The sequence below is a fragment of the Scatophagus argus genome, chromosome 8 (assembly GCF_020382885.2).
Source record: "Scatophagus argus isolate fScaArg1 chromosome 8, fScaArg1.pri, whole genome shotgun sequence".
Classification (NCBI taxonomy): Eukaryota; Metazoa; Chordata; class Actinopteri; family Scatophagidae; genus Scatophagus; species Scatophagus argus.
In genome coordinates this window covers 14,892,543-14,914,419 of record NC_058500.1, presented here as the reverse complement: position 1 = coordinate 14,914,419, position 21,877 = coordinate 14,892,543, and the positions used below count along the sequence as shown (strand labels likewise).

The window sequence follows — 21,877 nt, the reverse complement described above, 5'->3', positions numbered from 1 at the left end:
AACAAATATGGCCGACCAGAACTACTAAAGCGCTTTAATATTTTGTCAACAGCAACCACTCAGAGAGTAAACGGCCAAAACAAGGATGCGAGATAATGCATTTAATTTATACGAATGCAGCATATGGGAAATAAGCTTTTGGCTAGTACAGAATTTGAGTATTGCATGTGATAACTGACTGCATAAACAACATTGCATATATGTTTAATTATAAACACAACTTTACAATGTGTTTACAGTCCATTACAGCCATGCATCCCGCGCCCGGTGACTACATATGCTAAGCATCTCATGTTTTTCCACGTCCTTGCAGTCAGCCATACTTGTTAAAGCATACGCCCATGAAATTCTATCTACCCTATTTGGTGAGGGCTACAGTGGGATCATTGAGCTGGGCCCGTCCGCTACATCCAACAGTGACGATTCTGTGTTGACAAAGATCTTGAAATACCGTTTCTAAAAATTAAATTCGTCGATGTTAGGAAGTAGGCTAATCCTCGGCTGCTGTCTCTTCAGAAGTAATGCAGGGACGAGTTGCATGCTTATCCTAGCAGTAACGTACAGACTCGACGTATTGTTCCTGGTGTACCCTGCATGTGAAGGTATAGGGGATTTGACATTAAATCCTACCGGGTGCAATAATTCAACTGTTATTTTTTTTATATTGTATACCTGAGTCAATGAGTCATGAAATGATACCTGCCGTGGCTTCAGTCTATTGCACGCAGCCGGACAAGCTAACCTGCGGTGTCTTTCTGACAGACATAACTACACAACTACAGATAAATACTGCGTGTTTTGTGCTTTGCATTTTGCAAACTGAATAGAAATATAAAACTATTATCGCAACCAGGACTGTGTAACAGCCCGAAGACACTGCCAAACACTCACAAGTCTGTGACCAACGTTAGCTAGCTCATACAGACAACTGCTCCCAAGCCACCGACAACTGCCTGGAATATATCCGTAATATTAACCCAGTGCACTACCGACATTGGCAATAAAAATAAAGAAGTTATTTCAACGTTTTTACTCACGTTTGAAGATTCTCACCAAGACAACAGCATAGGATAGCGCCGAGAACTAACGTTAGCTAGCGGGCGTCAAGATGTGTTGTTTTTTTATCTGAATCCGCGAGCACGAAAACTGTTATTAACTCCACTTTGGTCAGAAACACCCATTATAGCGGTACCCTCCGCCGGGTAGACCTGGGAGTTGCAACCGGTGACTTCTTGACGAGTTTATTTTCCAGTAGAGATGCAGGGCGGACGTCTATCGGCACACAAGCGAAAAGAGGAATTGATGGATTGCCTTGATTTACCGAAGAGATTACGTCAACTCCCTCGCTACAACGCTGACTGACAGCCTTACGGTCCAATAGCCAAAGAGACGTCGGTGACTAATGTGTCACACAGCCAATAGCGATCCTCGGAATCGGAAGTAGGTGGGACCTTCCCTTTTTTCGACTGTGACGCCACACTGCAGGATTTCTGCCCACCGCTCCCCGCACCGCTGTCACCGCAGCACCCCGGGTCACCGTAAAGAGCGCCGACTATCGCGAAAAGGTGCAAACATTCCCAAAAACGTACTGCAAAACTTCACTAGGTCTATAATCTTATTCTGCATTCTAAACATGCATATTTCCACATAAAATTCCACATTAAATGTGACAGGAGTACTTTTTTCTCCAAATATGCGAAGAGGCTTATTCTGAATAGCCAAAATGAAAAGCACCGCTCAGTGTTGTGTGGTTTAGACGCGATCCACGTTAATTTCGGTGACGTTACATAAGTTGTTCATGGTGTGTAACAAATGTGAACAGCTTCATGACTGATTAAGGGCTAAATTTTGTTTTACATAATTTGCTCCAGTTTTCCCTTAAATATGCTACGATACTTTTGTCTAAATCTTGCCAATAAAAATGGGACAGAGGCCAACTTTAATCCATTAGTTTATAACAATTACAGTACAAGAATGACTAAGCATATGTGTATTGGAAACTACTTTCCTGAAAATAGGTATCTGGAATTGATTACTGTATCTTTGCTCCTCAGAAAATGGGCCATATTTTTGCTATTTGACTTTGAGTGATTTCATAGGTGATAATTTTGGTATTTATTGTTTTTAATGTATCACTTGGTCATTTTGATTTCTGCATGTTCACTCTCTTCACATAAAGGACTTTGGGGGAAAGTTTTATACTTTGTATGATCTCTGACTTTGCAGTCAGTGATACAAAGTCCTTCTCAACAAGGACAAACTTAAGGAAAAAAAAGGAAACAACTTTTGTCAAAAAAGACCAGACAAAACCACTGAGGCATCAATCAGTGGGAAAAAACAGTGACAAGTTGTGAAATAATGTGCATCATCATTTATTTCAGTTCAAAATCCTAGCTTCCAAAACAGGTATGTGGTTAAAGGAAATCATTTCCTGTACAGTTAAGGTCAGCAAGGTCAAGTTAGGTACAGTGTCATTTGAAAGAGATCATCTCAAGGTGAGATTCAGTGGTTCTGAAGAGCAGACTTTCAATGGTGTGCTCCTACAGTGGTGTTTCTGGTGTCCATGCTACATTCTCTCATGTTCCTTCCACTTAGTCTAAAAGAGGGTTATTTGTCCATGAGGCGCTTAGGAGGTTCTGGACTCGAGGCCATGCACACACAAGAATTTAGTCTACTGAAGTCAGCAGGGAAAATGTGACTATAAAGGAACAACTGAACGTACTGTAGTTTGGTAAACCACTGCTTATCTTCCTGCAGTACTCAAAAGGAAGCTGACATTTAGGTTTAGTTTACGTTAAGCTACATCCTTGATGGATATCCAAAGTTATGAACTTTGTCTACAAGCACAAACTGTGCATCTGTTACCTCTGGGGAAACCAGCACACATTATGTGGACTCAAGTTCCTCACTGTCACAGTCTTGATAATGAACTACTAACTTTATCAGAACCCACCCACACTCTCCCAAATGTGTTGGCCTTCCTGCTCCCCTAAACCATAAACCTTTAATGAAGCCATCACATTAAGAATTACAAAACAAAAGGAGAACCATAAAGGAAAATGATCGATGAAGTGACTGTATGAATCTTGCTGGTAAATGTGTTGGTGCTGGAAACATATTCTTGCAGCATTGTAACGCATTAACTAACTCTTGTTAAATATATGTATATATTTTGATATATATACACAAACTCATGAGAAAAAAATGTAAAATTCTTTTAACTTTATTATATTTTGCTTTTAGAACCACGATAATGGTTTGAGACAAAAGGGGTAAATGTGAATTTAAAAAAAGAAACAAAAACAAAAAAAAAACAAAGCAAATCAGGTCTCCTTTTTTCCATTCAAATATTTTTCGTTGTCATTATCATCATAGCAGTGACACTGAATTCAGGCAATTTAGAGAGATCCCTTAAATGACGGCTAGCAGGCCAGACGATGTTGACATGTGGTCCTTAGACAGGCCGTCCGCCCTGTTTCTCTCTCATCCAGGCATGGATCCTCTCCTTCAGTTCTGGAACTGCAGAATTAACAGCAGATTGTAAGGAGCAGCAGTGTAACAGGCAGTCATTTCATTTGACATTTAAGTGTCCTGAAATCACTTGCCTTGAGCCTAAAAGTGGAATGTTTTTCTGTTCTTAATAAGAAATGCACGTTGCCTTCCCCTAACTTGAACAGAACAGCTAAACAACTAATTACAACACGTAACCATCATGGTGGGGCTACCTGACTCCAGCATGCTCTCTGTGAGTGGCTGCCTGTTGAATGGATCGGTGGGAGAGTTGAGCAGGTGGCGGAGGATGATGGATCGGTCCATGATGTTTCCCGAGGGCAGCATCACAGGGTCAGTCATAAGTGTGTCCATCAGAGGGTCTGTTATAACAAAGTCATAGGCACACTAAGGATTAAGAGCTAAAAATTCTAACAACCAACAAACTTCAACCGACTGCTGTGATTCTGTGCTGCACCTTCCTTTCATCACAGTGACAGCTAGAGTCATCATATTACATTTTATTAGTTTTTTTTATGTTACGAGGCAAAGCAAACATCATAGTCTGCTCCCTGTGTATGAAAGGATCAAATATTCAAATTCATCTGAAGAGAGCCAGGCGACCAGCTGACCTACCCTCTGGATTCTGCAACTGTCAATTAAAGAATTAGTTAAAAAAAAAAAAAAAAAACTGAAATTAATTAAAAAGATTTTGAGAGCAATAACAACAATTTAAAACTAAATGTTATCAACATTTAAGGCAGGCACGTCTTCATCGAAAGTTTGTGACATGTCCACCCCCAGCTGTTTTAAAATGACTGGTGCAATCAAAAACACCAGTAAAGAAATGATCCAACAAATACTCAAGGGCTTTCAGTAAAGTGTGCCCCATACTGAAATGTCACAAGGTTGTTACAGTACATTACTAAAATAAAACTTGCCGTGGGAGAAACCCGATACTCCAACCTGCTCTATGGCACACTCCCATCAACTGTGGTGGGTTGGCTGGTATAACTGAGAATCAAAGATGGTATGTGGGCCACGTTCTCTTTCTAGATTATATTAAGTCTGTGGTTACAGGATAGCCTTGCTCTAAGCTGTCTATATGACCTCTATGAGCTGCAAAATCCCCTGCAAATGTCTGGAACTCAACAGCAACAGAGGCTGCTGAAGATCCTGTCTGTCTGCACTGAGTGACCTCAAGTCGCACCAGATTGCTACACAAGTGACTGATTCTGTGGTCCTTGATGACCACTGCATTGGTACATTTGACTAGTTGTCTAAATGGAATCCTATAATATTATAAAAACAACTATACAGCGATATTAGAATATAAATGTGTGTACAAAACAGTCTAATCAACCTTCCAATGACACTGGACTGAATGAAAGCATACACACACATACAAACCTTTGAACTCATCAGGTGCGTCACTGTAGTCCATTTCCGACTGGGAGTTCTTGGCAACTATTTCCTCCACCTTCTCCAATAGCAGCTTGAATTTTTCAATGGCGATGGAGGATTTAATACCAGCCTTCCTCATTTTTGAGATCACCTCTTCAAAGAGCTCGCGGCTGTACGACCGCTGCACAAAGAGCAAAAAGAGAGGGAAAAAAAGGTGAATTTATTAGAGATCTGCAAGAGAACAGAGAATCTTTCACCACAATAAACTCCTGCTTCTGCTTTGTCAGCAGAGTATTTTCTAGACAAAGTTAATCTCGGAGTGAAAATACTGTATTTGTGATCAAATATGCCAACCTGGTCATCTGCAATTGCTTTAGCAAAGCGGGCACAGTCCAGCTGCAGATAGATATCAGTCAGCTGGTCTAAAAGTTTCTTAGGCTCAAAGCCATACTTCTCGGGGTTCTCCACCTTCAGGTCCCGACACTTGGGCCCACAGAGCTGCTGGAGGTTGAAGTTCAGCATGGCAGCTAAGCGAGGCCCCAGCTCCTGCATGAAAAAGAAGGCACTTTTTAGAATAGCCTAAGTTCTCATAGCGCCTTGAATATATCAAATTCAAGTGTGACGTCTTTTCATAAGTGGGGACAGTGACACTCACCGGCCTGAGGAAAGGCTTCTGGACCTGCTTGGTGAGGATGTGGAACATTTCAACAGTCTCTGTGGCCAGGGCCAGATAGGAGCGAGAAACCCGCTCATCCTGAGTCAGCTGGGACTGGCGGCTCTGCTGCTGCTCCTGAAAGTTTCAGGGAAACACAAACAATGCTATTCTTATCTATTTTGCAACACTTACCTTCTACCAAGTTTCACAGCTCAACACAAACAAGAGTGAGGTGATAATACGCACCAACTCGCACAATAACCACTTTGTTATCTTGTTGTCTCTCCTATCAGCTTTTTATTACATCAGCTCTGTGTTCTTATTGCTGAAACAAATTGATCATTACTGTCCGAATGCAAGTAATACCAAGTAAATATAAGACCGGCAAGTATGAGGACTGACCCTAGGCAGCTGTTCCCACTGCTCCTTATTCTTCATCTCTTCTTGAACCTCATGGATACGCTTCAAGGACTCAAGGCTCTCATCTAACAAGAAGGTGGTGTCGTTGATCAGCATGTTGATGTAACGCACAAACTGCTTGCCAGAGCTAGAGGGAAGAAATCATGAGAGAAGACTGAAGGTCAGGTTGAAATTGATTAAAGTCAGACAGTCACAGACTCAAACCTAAATTCTCTCTTTTTCTCACGTGACCAAAATCATTAAAAGCAAACTCACTTGAACTCCTCCATGAAGGTGCCATGGTGGGCAAGATTCTGCCAGAGACTCTTGAAGATAGTGCTGATATGGTACCGTATAGTGAACTTATCGTAGAACTCGCTGGTGGCGCCGGTGTGCTCAACGTCTGACCATAAGAGATGGTGTTCAAGTAAAAATGTAAAAGAACAGATCAAGACTTAACTTATTATGGAAGACTCAGCTACATAAGGACCAGAAAGTACTTTCTTATGATAGTCCTTTCTATCTACACTACATTCTGTTCACTACAGCTGCTTAGAATAACAGTATACACAGGACTCACCAGTGTAGAACTTCATGAGGGCAGGGACCAGCTGTTTTACAGACAATGGATGGTTCTCCATCATTTCAGAGAATCGCTGAGTACGAGGCTGTACAGCAGGGTTGGTGACAAAGAGCACTTCCACCAACTTGGCGATTAGGTAGGGGTTCCTGATGTAGTTCTGGCTGCAGATGAACACCACCAAGAAAGTGACAATGTCCTGGACACACGGCTCATATAAAACCTGGGGAGAGTACCTTGGAGAAGGAGGGAAGGATGAGATGGAGGAAGATATACAACAAAACAGGACTGAAAACAGCTTATATATTACTTTCAGATTTAGCTTCTATTTGCACAAAAACACTGAATTATAGGGCAATAAAGATCACACATCATGCATTAATTAAATATTATTTAATGTCTCAGGTTTGGTTGAGATTGTATATCTATCTTTTTCTCATACTATAAGGTCCTTTCTTCTACACAGACACATGCACAAGACTATAAACTTACTGCACGACAAAAAGCAGGAACTCAGCCACATCTTCAATGTAGAATTCGGGAAGAGCAGCAAAGCTTTTGGGAATCTCGGGGTTCAGTGGAAGGGTGATGCTGTGTAAGGAATAGATAAACCCATATGTTGTTTAGATACCGACTTCTAAAACACTCAGAAGTGAATAACAGCATGAAAGATGGAATGAAAAGATGTGGCATCACACTTTGCATGACAGTAACAACGTGGTCTGTCGGTGGCAGGGTGACTCACTTGGGGTAGGCGGGGTCCACTATGCGAAGAATGAGCTGAATGACTGTGCTGTAGAACTGCAGACATCTGCGGAGCAGGTTCTCATCCAGAAGGCCGACGTCAGCGCAAGCTTTGGCTCGCACCAGTTTCTGACAGGACAAAGTCACACATGGTAAGGATCTCATCTCTGTAAATCTGCTCTGTCATAGAACCCTGCATGTTTCAGCATTTAAGGAGAGTACAGTAAATAGAGAGATTAATATGTGCAAGCCTGTAAAGGTCACTTAAATGTTCAAGGATTGATCAATTCATCAAGGAAAGACAGCAGGCACATCTAGAGAGTTGGTATGGCAAAGTATGGCAGTTTTAAAATTATGAATCTTTATTCATGAATATGCTTAATATGTTCTACTGTATAACAAAATAAATTACTCCTCTCAGATTGCCAGGTTTCCTAATGCTGACTAAAATATTTGTCTTTGTGGGCTTTGATTAAAAAGTAGCACAAAATAAACAGCACCACACATGTTGTAGCATATACACAGTATGCAGTATATATATTTTTGGCAATCCCACTGGTTGTTACAAATTACAAAAATTGGAATGTAATTTGTATTCAGTAAGTCACAATGAGTAATTTGACCAAACCCTGTTTGTAAAACAGACCTTGAGCTGGGTTTTGCATCGCTTGAGCATCTCTCTGTGTCGGCTAGCCAGGGGAGAATCTTTCCATTGGCTTTCACTGTTCTTCAGCTCTTCTACAGTCCTAAAATGGGTTGGGGGGGACATGATATTTAAACACATAGACTGGGCATGCTTTGAATACCCGCATCTGTGTGTTTGTGTGTGTGTATACCTGTTTAGCTCTCGGATGGCTCGCAACCTGCGGATGTAGCGCCTGCAGCTAGGCAAGATGGACAAATGGTGGGTGTGCAGCGTCAAGAAGAAACACTCGGTGGGGAACTTGGGTTCTGAGAACTTGGTGGGGTCTTCATCTGTCCATATGAACAAATAAATCCATGATGTCCAATATGAAAACACAAACCACCATCAGTCAGAACCAGTGGGCCAGTATCAGTTAAATATCAGCTTTTCTGCCTTGTATCAAAATGGGTTTCAAGTCACATGTTGTATCTGCAAGGTTTCAAATCAAAACATATGGCATGAATTGTGGACAGTGCAGCAGGTGCGATTTTGTAGATGACTCCAAATAAAGCAGAAGCAGTAGGAATACAGAGAGAATAACAAGAATGACTCATTTGAGATTAACTGAATCACTCCTGGAGGAAAAAAAAATCCGGCATGTTGACAAATCATTTGAAAAATGTGTGCAAGCACAAAACATTTTTCTGAAAGCAAAACATTCCTCACAGTCATTAGATCCATCTAGTGATTATTTATGTCAGCTTACGCAGTTCAGTCAGCCAGCTCTTGAGCTCCTCCATGGTGGCTTTCAAACGGGTCTCCTCCAGGCTGACAGCAAGACGACACCTTGGATGGAAAATATAATAGGGATCCACGGTCTCCAGCTTGATCTTCATGCTCAGCTGTTGCAGCACCCATAAGAAGTTGAGCATGAAGCCGTCTGCAGACACCAGCTTGTCATCAGTCTAGGAGAAAAGAGGGGAATTCAATTATAAATTAATTAATGGTTTAAAAGCTGCAAATCAGAAAAAAAAAAACTTACATTTGACTATATACAGTCAAGTACATTAAGTCCTAAAGACAAACTAGGAGAATGTAATTTTGCATGCTATATTAATCATTCATTATATTTCAAACTTAATAAAAATAAGCTGCTTTGCATATAGTTAAATTCATGCAAAGCAGCTTATTTTGTAATGTAATTAGAACTGCATTTAAAAAATAGTCGTATGCAAACACTTAATATATAAAACCGAATGTATTTTACTTTTAACACTTTTTTAGACTGTGCCAGTTTGGTAAATGAAAATTACATCTATTTTAATAATGCAGTTGTGTGATTGAATGACTTTAGCAACTTACCTGCAACTGGGCTTTCTTCACATTGTAGTTGACTAGAGCTGCCATGTAATTAAGAGCTGATTCGCGCGTTTCTCCATTCAGCAGGATGTTATGGAGAACTTTGAACAGGTCACCCTAAAAAGATAAATTATTTTAACACAGTATTCTACATAAAAAGACAGCTAGTGAATACATGCATTAGGAAGCTGACGATCACCCTTGCTGACTCCAGGTAGTGCTGCAATGATTGGCTGACAACTCGCGTGTTCTCCATGGTGATGGCTGGGCCAGAGAAATATTTGTCTCCTACTTTTGTCTAAAGAAAAAGAAGGACATAAAAGATTGTTAGATTGTTAAAAGGCTGGGTTCTGATTTCTCAGACACTTGCTAGCTTTTGGCAGGACCTAAAAGTCTGAGAATAAATTGCAATTTGGCAATGATCTGGTGCTGCTGACTAATGTTAAGTGATTAGACTGAGATGTTCCGATAATGATTTTTTTTCCATCCTGATACTGATCGTATTACCTAAACTTGCAAATCAGCCAATACTGACACCACCAGTGTGTGTTTGTGTGCGTATGTATGTAAAGTGACACACGTCACTTGACATTTATGGATACCGGCTACTTGTGCAGTAAACAAAAAAAAATATGAGGTTGCATACAGGGTTTGGAGCTAATAAATTAAGTGCATAGACTTGCTGATATCCAATAAAGCAGTTTAGGCTGTATCAGAGGCATTTTCAAGACTGGTATCGGTATCTAGAACGGGCTCAACTCACATCGTCCTCAGCAAACACAGAGAGGCTGAAGAAGGCTCCCAGGTAGGAGAGTCTCTGGATCTCTCTGCCACAACCAGGGCTCAGAGGTTTGGGACACCATAGAGGCAGAGACGTTACCTGCACAGATGAGCCATGACAGACACATATTACATATATTTTATGTTCTCAATCAATCAACATTTAACATATTTTAATGGTCCAGTAACCCAAAGGTTGCATTTCTGTCAAAGTCAGCATGCGTGCATCAATACGCATGGAAGACGGTGACCTAAAGTAAGAAAAGCTAAATGTGACTTAAAATATACATTCAGTAGTTATGGCTAATAGTAATAAAGGTGATTAACAAAGCTTACAAGCAACTAAGTAATGTAAACTCAAGGACCTCTGACTGGAGAGAATGTCATGTTACTAAATGTAGGCCGAGGCCTTTTCTGCCCTTCTTTTGTGAAGCAGGAAGACAACTTCAGGACTAACATAAGCAGAACACATTTTTCTGTGCTGTTGTCAACTGGCCACGCTGGTATGATGAATATACAAACAAGAAAGACAATAACCAGACTTACGAGACATTAATGACAACTCAGGGAAATAAACATCTCAAATATTCTGAGCCATGAAGACAATTTGATGAACTCTTAAGTCCCAAAATGTACCTTTGGCCATCAAACTGTATACTCACCAAACTGCACACCGGGTGAGTCTTTCCGAACTTGATTTCACAAAGCTCAGCTAATGCCTGTAAAAAAACAAAACAGAACTTAAACAATGCTTCAGCTGAGATCCACAAACTAAGTGTGATTCATATTCTTCTCGAAGTATTTCTTAAAGGCCATTAGGTTCAGTATGCGACTTCCTTGGTTTGGTGCACCTCTGACTCAAAGAATTACTGTCACAGTAGAATATTAATGTCTACTACTTGTAGACATGAAACAGAAAGTCTAGTGTGCAAGTTTCATCCTAAAAGTTTGGCTGCATCAGTCGCTGCTGCCGTCACAAGTGAGAGACCAGAACCGGAGACCAGAACCGGAGACGCCTCGTGTGGCATTTCGATCCACTGTACAGGAACGTTACAGTTCCTGGTTAGATACAGGAAAAATGGACAACAATTAACCTAACTGTGTGCCCACATTGTTCAAATTGAGGCTAAGTAGAAACACTTCAAACAGGTCATTTACTGGCAGCACCCAAATGTGTCAATTAATGGAACAAGATCAAAAGCAGACTGGAAGGTGAGTCCTCCCTACAGTATTTAAGCAGCCTCTCACTGCAGATGCAGACCAAAGCAAAAACTAATAACAGAGTAGTGCATCTCTGTGGATATTTGACCATGGTCAGTCTAAAGAACGCAAGATTTAAGCACATCATCCAGGTGGTTGAGCTCCACCATTATGTGCCGCTATTTGTGCAGTCAGTCCGCTGTGCTGCTTGCATGAAAAGGGACAAACGACAAACTAAACTAAACTGTTCGCATATTATTAAGAGTCATTAAACAGTCTTTAACATAGCATTACTAACACTTTCTGGTAGTTTATTTTTGTTATTTACATTTTATTATTGACGATATGACAGTACTTGAGTGTCTTAACCGTAACCTTAACAGGTACATACTAAACAGTGAATTTGTGTACCGTTGCATCCTTATCCCAAACACACTTTTGGTTAATTTGGATTACATGTTATAGCCACCAAACTCTGTTAATCTTAGCAATTTCAAGTGCAAGATTATTTGATTATTTAAGACATTATATACTTGTCACACAGGTATGAAGGAACGTAAAGCTGACAACATTCTGTAACAAGCAGTTAACAACACAAAGTACTTTAAGTTATTGAAAATTAATTACCTGAATGCACCAAATCCACAGTGGTGGATCTGGAGCTGTCTATCTACTAAGCAAATAGCTTATGTGACAGGCTGTCAGGACTCCATTAAACACTGATGCACTGTACATCCCCTTTAAATGTAACTACATTAAATCTTAATGTACTACAGTATGACCAAGACAACACTGCTTTACCATGAGGGGGAACTTAAAGTTGTCACTGTCAAAGGAACACTCTTTCACTGCAAGAGCCAGTCCATGGAGGATGGGAATGAAGATCTGAAAAACAAGACAGCAGGCAGTAAACATGCATCAGTGCCATGTCAGCATGAGTTGAACATGTTTGCCTGCATTACCGCAATTTCTTTATCATTGTGAATGGGCTCTGGAATGGTCTAAACATGGTATCCCTGCAAACAAATTCATGTACATAGACACAGTGAGCTGCTACCTCAAATGTCAGTACAGTGTAGCTCTGCAGAAGTGTATGCAGAGTTAGCTGTAAGTTTGAGTTGACTGTAAATGTCCAAACAGTGCTGTTTCACCACTGTTTTTAAAGTTGAGGGGTTAGCCCTGAAGCAGAAGTTTGGAAGAAGAGGAACATCCTACTCCTGCTTCTGGACCACAGTCCAGAAACTAAGCAGAGAAGGGTTAACAAGAGGTCTCAGAAATCTGATAAATTACCTCAGCCCTGCTGAAGTTATCAACATACTGTGAAATGATGTAACTGACAATTGTTTCACTATAAAATCTGTTGCACCTGCTTTTCTTTGATAGTAGAAAATATGTCAGATAAAGTTGGGTGTTCAGTTAATTATTTGTAGCTCTTTCCAGGTGCTTTCTTTTGAAAGGAAATTGTAAAGTTTAATAATTTCTTTTATAATGCAAGCAAAATTTCGCTTTAAAGAAAAGTTGAATTTTCTTGTATATGCTGTCAATTATTGTTCTTGAAAAAGAAAATTGGAATTGGGGTCAGATCACACTTACAAAGAAAAAGGAAACGGCCAAGAAAATTGTGATTGGTGCGCCTCCATTTCCTACTCCTTACTGTATGCCAAGTGACCCAGTTTATGTCTAAACACGTATCAAAAATGGAAGGAGATGCTTCCCACCTGTCTGAACACCTCGTCCTCCTGGTGGGTAATGCGCACCAGCTCCGGAATAAAGCCATACGGAAGGTTCCGACACAGCATGTAAGGTACCAGTAAAGACTGCTGGAGGGGACTCCTACTTGTAGAAAACAGACTGTCATTGTGCTAAAATGAAATAGTAAGTCATGTGTCTGCTGTTGAAGTGAAAGAGTAGTTGTAATATTTAGTTAGGTGAAAAAGAAACAGAACGTAACACAAATATCATGAGAATTAAAAAAAAAAAAACCCAAAGATTTTAACAGCATGTAGTGGGCTTTCTCACCGGGGTTGGGTAAGGGTGCCTTGCAGGACCAGGGCAACATGGGAAATACACTGAGAGCGAATGTTGCTGAGAAGCTGGCTGACATTGGGTTGGCTACACATCTGAGAGAGAAACAGAATGGATAGGAGAGAAAAAAGAAGAAAAATGCTTAGAGGTGTGATAAAAATGTGTGCTGTCAATTTCACAGACACTCTCTCCAGACTCTGCTGAATCACAGTGTTCTTTGACGAGCTAACCCTTCGCTTATTTCCAGACCATCTGGCCTGCAGCTAGTCTCTGAAGTAGAAACTGTTCTGTCCTCAAGACATTTTGCAACCAATTTAGACATGGTGAATAAGATGAAAAGAACTTGTTACTAAGAAGCATCAATACAACCTTAAAGCTTTAATTTCATTTACTGAACAAGAAAAATAGATTGCTCTTCTTTAGAAAAAGGAAAAGAACACAAAAATTTTTCACATCAATCTTCTGTACAAAACCAGGTGAGACATCTCTTTGTCTCCCTGAAAACCAGTTACCTTGGGAGCTTTCCTCTCCTCCATGCCAACACTGTCAAAACGCTCAATGAGGTAGTTAAGCATCTCTGTCTCTTTGCATGCTTCAATGGTGAAGCGGTCACCGGCTGAATCGCAGGACATCCCCCCTCCACATGCACCAAGACTACAGACAAGAAGGCAAACACAAAAACAGAAAGGAACTCATTAAATAACAGAAAACATCACCACACAGATGTATAGCATTCAAAAACAATCACGTGTGGTTGGCAAATTCAAAGCCACTCTTAAGGGTCCTGAAAGAAACAAACTACAAGGCATTAGGGATAGCACTGCAGCATCTCAGTACTGAAAAAAAAAAGATTCAAGAGCTGTTTGCAACAAGTCTTTGAAGCTGATATTAGGATTCAGCTTGCCACATAAAACAACAAGAGACAAGAGATTAAATTGCCGTTAGTGGTCAGCTGTAATCGCTAAACCTGTCTGTATGAGCTGCTTCAAAGCAAATCAGACCTTAGGAGGCAATAAAGTTTGTTATTGGTCTATTGGACTCAAGCAATCCAGGAATATCACCTTTGGCCTGGGTTACAACTGTTCTTGAAGATAAAACTGAAAGCAACACAACAGGTTATATTGTTAAATAACAATGCTTTATTCATGCTTGTTTTTTCCTGAGTAAAGTTGAGACACAAGGCGAACTAAACTGAATAATTAGTTTTACTGTTGTAATGACAGTTTCACTGCACTTACATACTATGCAGGAATATAAATGTCTGTAGAGTAAGGAATCAGGCTCCCCATTCTCAGCCAACAATATGCATTAAATTAATAACATTTCTACCTTAGGCATTAACAGTCCCATGCTATACTAAAAATTTCCCTTGGAGTTCACATGTTCTGAGGACCATTCCTCTGAGATGTGCATTATCTCGTGCATAAAAAATATATACACCTTATAATATATACTTAACAATACATATAAAACATTTAAAACAGAAGCCAATCAATTTAACCCACAGAACAGCAATCACTGATCCAGGAAATGTCCAAGAGTTCTACAGCTCTCTGAAAACTGTGATTAATACTTACCACCACATAACATGTTAAAGGTTATAATTAAGGGACCTTGAGTCTAAACCTCTGATGACCAAAACAAACAGCATGTACTTGGAGAACTCTTAAAGATAAGCATACATCAGTTTATTTTTCACCACTGTACCCTGGTGTGTTTGTGTGCAGTTAGTGGTAAGCCTCATGGGCCCACTGGAACATGCAGTGGACACATAACTGAGCAAGCACACACAAACACACTTACACACACCGTGCAGCAGTGTACCTGGACCCAAACTGAACCCGTGCAAAATCCTCCTCCTCCTCAGAATCTTCATCACTGCTGTCCTGAGACATGTCAGAGAGGGCATAGAAAAGGAACGACAAGGGGCTAACACGACGAGGGAGAGAGAGGAGGAGCGAGGGAAAGATTGGAAGAGCAGAGGATATTGGGCAAGCAAGAGGAGGCAGAATGGAATTGAAAAAACATGAAAAAAGTGGAATTGTAACAAGTCACAAGAAAAGAGGAAAAGGGAAGCACTAAGGAAAGGATGCTAGAGGGTTGTATGCTTGCTTGAAAAATACTACTTGTGCTGTTGTTTTTTTAAAAATATTCATTAACGCAATTTTGTCTGCAGCTTTTACACACTGTCAGAACATTTTTGCAACCGATAACTGAACTGAGATTCCCCTGCCACATTTGTATTGTGCAGCCAGTGCAAAGAGGTGTAAGCATCTTTGTTCAAGAATTTAATGCAGAAATGCATACAACCAAAAGGATCTGGCCAAAGATTTAGCTGAAAGACTACTGGTTTGTACTCAATTCAAATCTTTGTGCTCGCAAAAAAAAAGTTAAGGTTCTAGTATGTTTACTTGCATGTGCACCACAAACTGACATGCAAATGGTAGATGAGATACCTCGACGGTGGGATCCTGGCAGCAAAGGCAGCCTGTCGGGTATTTGATCTGGGAGAAGGGGGCACCACGAGAGGGAGTGTGGAGGCAGGCTGGTCGCGAGCCCTTGGTGAGCTCAAACAGAGAGACTGGGGGCTGGGTGGTGGCATTGGCACTGGGGTGTTGGGAGGAACAGAAGGCCCTGCAGGGCTAGGAGAGGGTGCAAAGAAACTAAACCCTCTCTGACCTGGGCTAGAAGGGGAAGAAGCCCCCAAAGAGCTGATGGAGTAAGGCCGATAGCGCTGGGAGATGGGCAAGGGGGCAGAAGGAGGATTTAGAATGTGTCTTGGAGTAGCAGTAGCAGGTGGGCTGGGGGGAACAATGAACTGTGGAGTAGAGGGTGTAGAGGGTGTAGCAGGAGTGGAGAGAGACTGGGAGGTCCTCTTGGTTGCATCCAAAGCCATGGAGTGAGGACTACCACACCCATACAGACTGGGGACAACAGTGATGAGATGATGATTGGAAAAACTCATCTAGCAACAATTTATTATAAAATAGAAATAATCAAAGCAAAATCTGAAAACAAACAAACAAAAAAAACACATGGCAGTTTCCAGTCACATCATACCAACTATATCAATAAAACACATTTTTGAGGAGAAGTGTAGGTGGTGTATTCAGGGCCTTTATACGTCTCTGGGGGTTCCCCTGTCAGACCTCACAACACTGGGTCACGGTACTTGCCTGGACAGAGAGCTGGCTCCAAAGGATCCTGCACTGGGGCCCATGGGGCTGCCACCTTGGCTGGAGGGCTGCACCAGTGTCAGACGGTGGTCGGGGGATTTGGCTGCTGCAATTGGCGGAGAGGTGGCGGTTAAGCTGGCGAAGGGGTTGTGTACACGTGATTGGGAGGACATCATTAAGACTTCCATCAGGATCTGACCAATCAGGTCTTTGAAGTCAGAGTATACTAGAAGAGAAAAATATGATAAGGCAAGTTATCAAATGCAGGAATCTGTCAGTCGCAGACAAAACATTGCCTTTAGAGAGTACAAGGTCACTGAGCTCTTTGTGGTAACAGAGGTAAAGACAGCATGCATTGATGTACCATCTTTAGGGTTCTGGTGGAACTCTGCAGCCAGTGAAGGGAGAAAGATGACATCTCTATCCTGCTCCTTCCACGATACGCGGAGGATCTTGCAGATGAGCTGCAGAGCGTGTTCTTCTGAGACATCTGAGTTTGCAGAGGTTTCCTGAAGTGTAGAAACAGAGTCAGCAGTGAGGGCTTGATCACAATCTAGAGCCATTTAGAGAGCAAACACCAAGACAAATATTATTCTGAGTCTAGTGATCATTCTTGTCTGTCAAGTATGTGACCTATAACCTAAAACAAATGAATATGAAACCAAGATCAGCATCAATGGAAAGTCCCCAGTCACCTTCCTATAAATACACAAAGATTCTTTTTATGTTTTGTAAGACTCACCCTAGACGATGGGTATGATCAAAGTCAAGTAGTCAATATTCAATGCTGCTGTTTACCTTTTCAGTCAAGTTCCTCTTGTCCCTGCGATCACTGTCTTCCACCTCCATGTTCTCTATCCCTGAGTCCACATCCACCTGGGACATGCTGGAAAAACACAAAGAGGCACACTTCTTAGGTCACTTCCTCTCTAAGCAAACCATGCTAACACTCAAACCTTCATGTTCTATGTAAAATGTCACATTTGTGTCATCTCTTTTACAATAAACTTTATAACTAGATCTTGTAAGAACCAAACATGTAGCCACAATAACAGTATGTTTTTTTATTAGTGTTTGCCAAAAACAAACAAGATAAAAAATTAACTTTTTGAACTAACTTCAAAAATGATCTCTTGGATATTGATACACCTTTATATAGACACAACTGTGATATTCATTGCATTTCTGTGGCTATTTTGTGAATAAATGTTCCAATATAATATAAGGTGTAACACACAAAAATGTGTTACCACTGCAATCTACTGCAACTGATACAATTCAAGCTGATGACTGTCTCTTCTCTGAAGGAGAAAACCACAGATATCTGTCATCTTTCAAGCTGAAAAGAGGAATATTTTACATTTAAAACATAGATTTAAGGTGGAGTATATCTACTACACTTGACTATACTAAAAATGTATTACTATGGATTTTTCTAAAGCCTCTGAGCTGGGCTGTACCATATGTGATTAGAGAAACTCTTACCTCTTTTCACAGGAGGCAGTGTCGATGTCCATGCTCTGCGATCGAGACAAACTCTGGGACTGAGTCTCAAGGCTGTTGGAAGGGGAGCTGGAGAGGGAGCTCACACCCTCGCTGCTCTGACTACCATATGCCACCCCTGCAAAAGCAAAGTACCACAACTGAGTACAAAAAATATTAATACATTAAAGTTATTTTCTTATTGGTTCCGGAATTAGTGTTCTATTGTGTGTCGTACCACAAGAGATAAAATTCATGTTCTAGGTCTCCTCTAAAAACCTCACCTGTTATGGTTATTATGGTCACTTATAATCTTGGTTTCCATTTTTGGTTTCCATTAGCAATCAACTTTCACAAATCACCCAGAGAACAATATATAGATGCGAGATAGTTAAAAAGCCATTGAAGTTGTACTTTTTATTACTTATTTTTAATGTCAACACTGTGTTTATGGAAGAATAAACTACTTAGTCACACTGGTTTAGAAAAGTCTCAGACTGGTATTTTTGTCAGGTAGACGGGAGGCTGATTAGCAACCAGGATCTTACTGTGAATGAAGGGCTCAAATGAACTTCTCCATGTTTGTACAACAATCACTATCAACAGTTAAGTGAAATAAACACTGTATACGCTGGTCGTGTCAAAGAGAAGATTCATAACAAACTGGTAGTCCATCCAAGTATGCAAAAGCAAATGACAAAGCCCAGCCCAGTTGGCATAAATGCAATAACGCAATCCAAATACAATTACACACTGGTGGATGCAGCAAACGTGACTCCTCAAGGGGAACAGTATTTCTGTGATCCAGTGGTAAATAAAAATGGTGTCTATGGACAAATGTGTACTGCTGTACTTCCAGCACAGAAGGAAGTAATAAAGTTTTATAAATATGCTGATGCATACAGAGTGACAGCTATAGCTTTGTTAAACTGGTCAGCTGTGGTAGCAGAAATTAACATAAAAGGAGGGGTCAGCCTTCTCTTGGTGTTTTATGCTGTCGCGCCTGAAGGTTGAAGCTCAGACCGTGGCATGCTTTATGATTTTTAGGTGAAACGCTACAAAGCATAAAATCGATCTTGGGTAGCTTGCAGCATCTGCATTCATGAATTTATGTGGACTAAGTTTCTACTCTATCTGCCACAAAGAGAATCACAAATACCACTGGTGCAAAAATCAACAACAACAACAAGCAAAAAAAAAAAAAAGAAGAAAAAAAATCAACTAAAAACAAATACATTTTAAAAAAAGGTAATTGTCATCGTATCCATAATTGGCTCTCGTGTATTTTCACAAGCAGTTCCAGGAAATCATAAATTCTCACTCTGTGCAGCAGTGTCCCTCAAACAAGGACATGGCTGATCTCAACAAGTTGCTGCTGTTTGTGATGATATCACTTAGGGTTTATGACTGGTTCATGCTGCTCAAATATCAAGGTCAGAAATATAAATTTCCCTATCACTATTGTGCCCAGATTCAAACAACCAAGGCAGTTTATCTTTCACGTCTCAGAGACAATGTGTCACATTCTTCTTTGAGTAGGATGATGGTGTTAGACTATAAACTACAAAAGAGGTCAACAACAATAACCCTGTGGTAACACCCAGAAAAAGCTGACTGGATCCTGTCCTATTGTAAAAATCAAACCTCAACCACAAGGTTTAACCTAATCTATTGCCTGTAACAACAATAATTTGTACAAACATTCCAAAACCAGTCAATCTTATATATATATGTATCTTACCAGAGGTGCCCATAGGGGATGTAGCAGGAGTACCACTGTGGACATTGAGCCCCAATGATTGAGAGGCAGCTGGTGGCAGGGGCTGGGGTGCAGCACCTGAGGGTCCAGGAAGGGGTCCAGGGGGGGTCTCTCTCTGTGGGGATGTTAGGGGTGTGCTGAGAGGGGTGCTGGGCTGCGACGTCTGTCCACCTGCCAGTCGCGCCAGTCGCCTTCTGCGAATCTTGAATTAATATACAAGCGTATTTACATAATAACTCAAAGTACAATAAACATAATCTTATCGTACAGTCTTACTAAATATGAGCTTGTATTATAAAAAAGATTTTGAAATGTACAGATCATTAAATGATTAGGTATAGCTTTTCCAAAAAAATCTCTGGATAAGTGATAAGGTACAGTCAGCCAAGAAAATGTAACGGGTCAAGATAATTACTCATCTTTGGTTATTAGCCCGAGGCCGTATACACACAACTTAAACAGTGGCTGGCTTTCATTCATCGGGTTGAGTTACATGGGCTTAAATACGGGCATTGTCAAAATAACATACGATGTTCCCTGCATTACGAACAAAGTCAGATATGAGCGCTAATCGCACAACTCAGCTGAAGACCTTCACTATTGTAAATCTGCACAGTCGGTTGCGAGATGATCGAGCAGCTAAATACGGAAATAAGGTGATCAAGAATAAAAGACTTGTTAAAACGTTGTGTGTGATGTTCAAGGGGAACAGCTCTGTGGCCCACAGTTGATTGCACAATGGTGGCCCGATGTGTTTTTTATGCTGAGTCGCCTCGCAAGCTAATTTTTGTCTGTTAGCAAAACAACGTTAGCAGCTGTCAGCTAGCTTGCCGCAAGAAGACATGACAAAACAACGCAGTAAATGAAATGTAACGTTATTTGTCCAAATATAACGCGTAGAAAACATCTGCCAGATGAAAACAATTCCATGTATTTATATGATTTAAGTTGTTTGAAATGCAAGCTATGTTACTCATGGGCTAGACTGGGGCAACCCTTGTAGTATTACGTTAGCTAGTTAGCATTGTGTCCCGGCTAAATTAAATTAACGTACTGGCAACAGTGACAGACACAAACGACCTACATCCAACTCCTAGTTCGTTCACTTGACTACTCTAACTGACTCCACTAAATTAAAATATTATGTGTCGCGATGGATGACACGCATTTATATATGCAGGTATCCAAATAGGGGAATTTATCGCGGATGCATTATTTCAATTTGGACTATGCTAGCCTAAGAGCTAGGTTACCTTTAGTAGTACGTCGGCTAGTAGCAAGACCATTTCAAATGAAGTCCGAAGGAAGACATTGATAAACGCAAGTATAAATTGTACGATTAGCAAAATACATCTACGTTAATTCTCGGCACTAATTTTGAATGTATTCCCATTGTCACCTTACCTCATCTGCGCTCAGCTCCTCCATCGCAGCTAAGTTAACTAGCTATTTCACTTTCAACTGCTTTAATGTGTGCCAGCCAGAGCCAGCTAGCTAGCCTGTATGAGAACTAAATATGCATAGTCTAACTCGTTCAACAAATATGTGTCAGCCTTGATTGTCTTTAAGATAAAAACTAGGACAGCAGCCTAAGGAGGGGGGCACAATTCAGTTCCCCCAAAAGTCTCTCGTTTACTAATTTTCTACCAAGAAACAAAAAGAAAAGTAGCTGGCTATTATACGTCAAAATCCAGCAGCGGCCATTTTGGTTCTGCGCAATGTCACGTGACTTAAAAGACCACTGGAAAAGTGTGAGGCTTCACTGTTTGACGAAGATGAATGTATTCTTTCACCTGTAATACATTTGTGTGGCAGTCTAATGGCCTGCAGTGCTAGTAGATTAACTGCCATCTTGCTGCTCCAAGTTTTCAAGATTAATGCTTATATTTAATTTCTCCTTTTAAATAATACATAGCAAACCCCCTTATTAAATTTGGTGTGTATGAAGTGACCATAGCAGGGCACAAAGGTCACTACAAAGTGGTTTCATTAGTCTCTTCAGTAGTGCTGGGAGGTTAGTGCCAGTCAAGGCACCATAGAGGGACGGTGAGCCCCAATACATTGTGTAAACTGTGTCACAGTTCCTGCCTCATCATCATCAAATGTGGGATGAATGATCACCCAGGCCAAGCGGCCAATCAGAAGAATACGTTTATTCTACTAAATGATAGAATGATAAAAGGGAGTGATGGAAAACAAA

General features: G+C 40.7%; 2 protein-coding genes across 12 annotated transcripts in view; both read right to left on the bottom strand.

Moving 5' to 3' along the window:
- kif1b (kinesin family member 1B) overlaps nucleotides 1-1,349 on the bottom strand; it is a 54,724-nt gene extending 53,375 nt beyond the window's left edge. For 4 of the 9 annotated variants that reach the window (XM_046397914.1, XM_046397915.1, XM_046397913.1 and 1 more), the window contains exon 1: nucleotides 1,038-1,345. The gene's annotated coding sequence lies outside the window, so the exon portion shown is untranslated. Of the gene's footprint in view, nucleotides 1-1,037 lie in introns of all 9 variants that reach the window. The other 5 variants (XM_046397910.1, XM_046397912.1, XM_046397911.1 and 2 more) reach the window with 3 other exon arrangements.
- A 1,007-nt stretch (nucleotides 1,350-2,356) lies between these two features.
- Nucleotides 2,357-21,405, bottom strand: ube4b (ubiquitination factor E4B, UFD2 homolog (S. cerevisiae)). Of its 3 annotated transcripts, XM_046397826.1 has the most exons (29): nucleotides 21,082-21,405; nucleotides 19,660-19,879; nucleotides 17,922-18,057; nucleotides 17,235-17,322; nucleotides 16,801-16,945; nucleotides 16,437-16,662; nucleotides 15,717-16,184; nucleotides 15,085-15,189; nucleotides 13,773-13,914; nucleotides 13,255-13,355; nucleotides 12,954-13,068; nucleotides 12,037-12,120; nucleotides 10,698-10,754; nucleotides 10,019-10,135; nucleotides 9,455-9,553; nucleotides 9,259-9,372; nucleotides 8,663-8,861; nucleotides 8,108-8,246; nucleotides 7,918-8,017; nucleotides 7,273-7,400; nucleotides 7,020-7,118; nucleotides 6,528-6,763; nucleotides 6,224-6,350; nucleotides 5,951-6,095; nucleotides 5,549-5,683; nucleotides 5,248-5,439; nucleotides 4,900-5,074; nucleotides 3,726-3,872; nucleotides 2,357-3,519 (listed from the first exon to the last, which is right to left on the bottom strand). In XM_046397826.1, the coding sequence occupies exons 1-29, from the start codon at nucleotides 21,103-21,105 to the stop codon at nucleotides 3,455-3,457; spliced, it is 4,128 nt and encodes a 1,375-aa protein (XP_046253782.1). In that variant the 5' UTR covers nucleotides 21,106-21,405; the 3' UTR covers nucleotides 2,357-3,454. The 3 variants fall into 3 exon arrangements, with proteins under 3 accessions (XP_046253782.1, XP_046253780.1, XP_046253781.1); XM_046397824.1 differs by lacking the exons at nucleotides 15,085-15,189; nucleotides 15,717-16,184 and having other exon boundaries at nucleotides 12,954-13,071; nucleotides 21,082-21,404; XM_046397825.1 differs by lacking the exons at nucleotides 15,085-15,189; nucleotides 15,717-16,184 and having other exon boundaries at nucleotides 21,082-21,404.
- Between the last annotated feature and the right edge of the window lie 472 nt (nucleotides 21,406-21,877).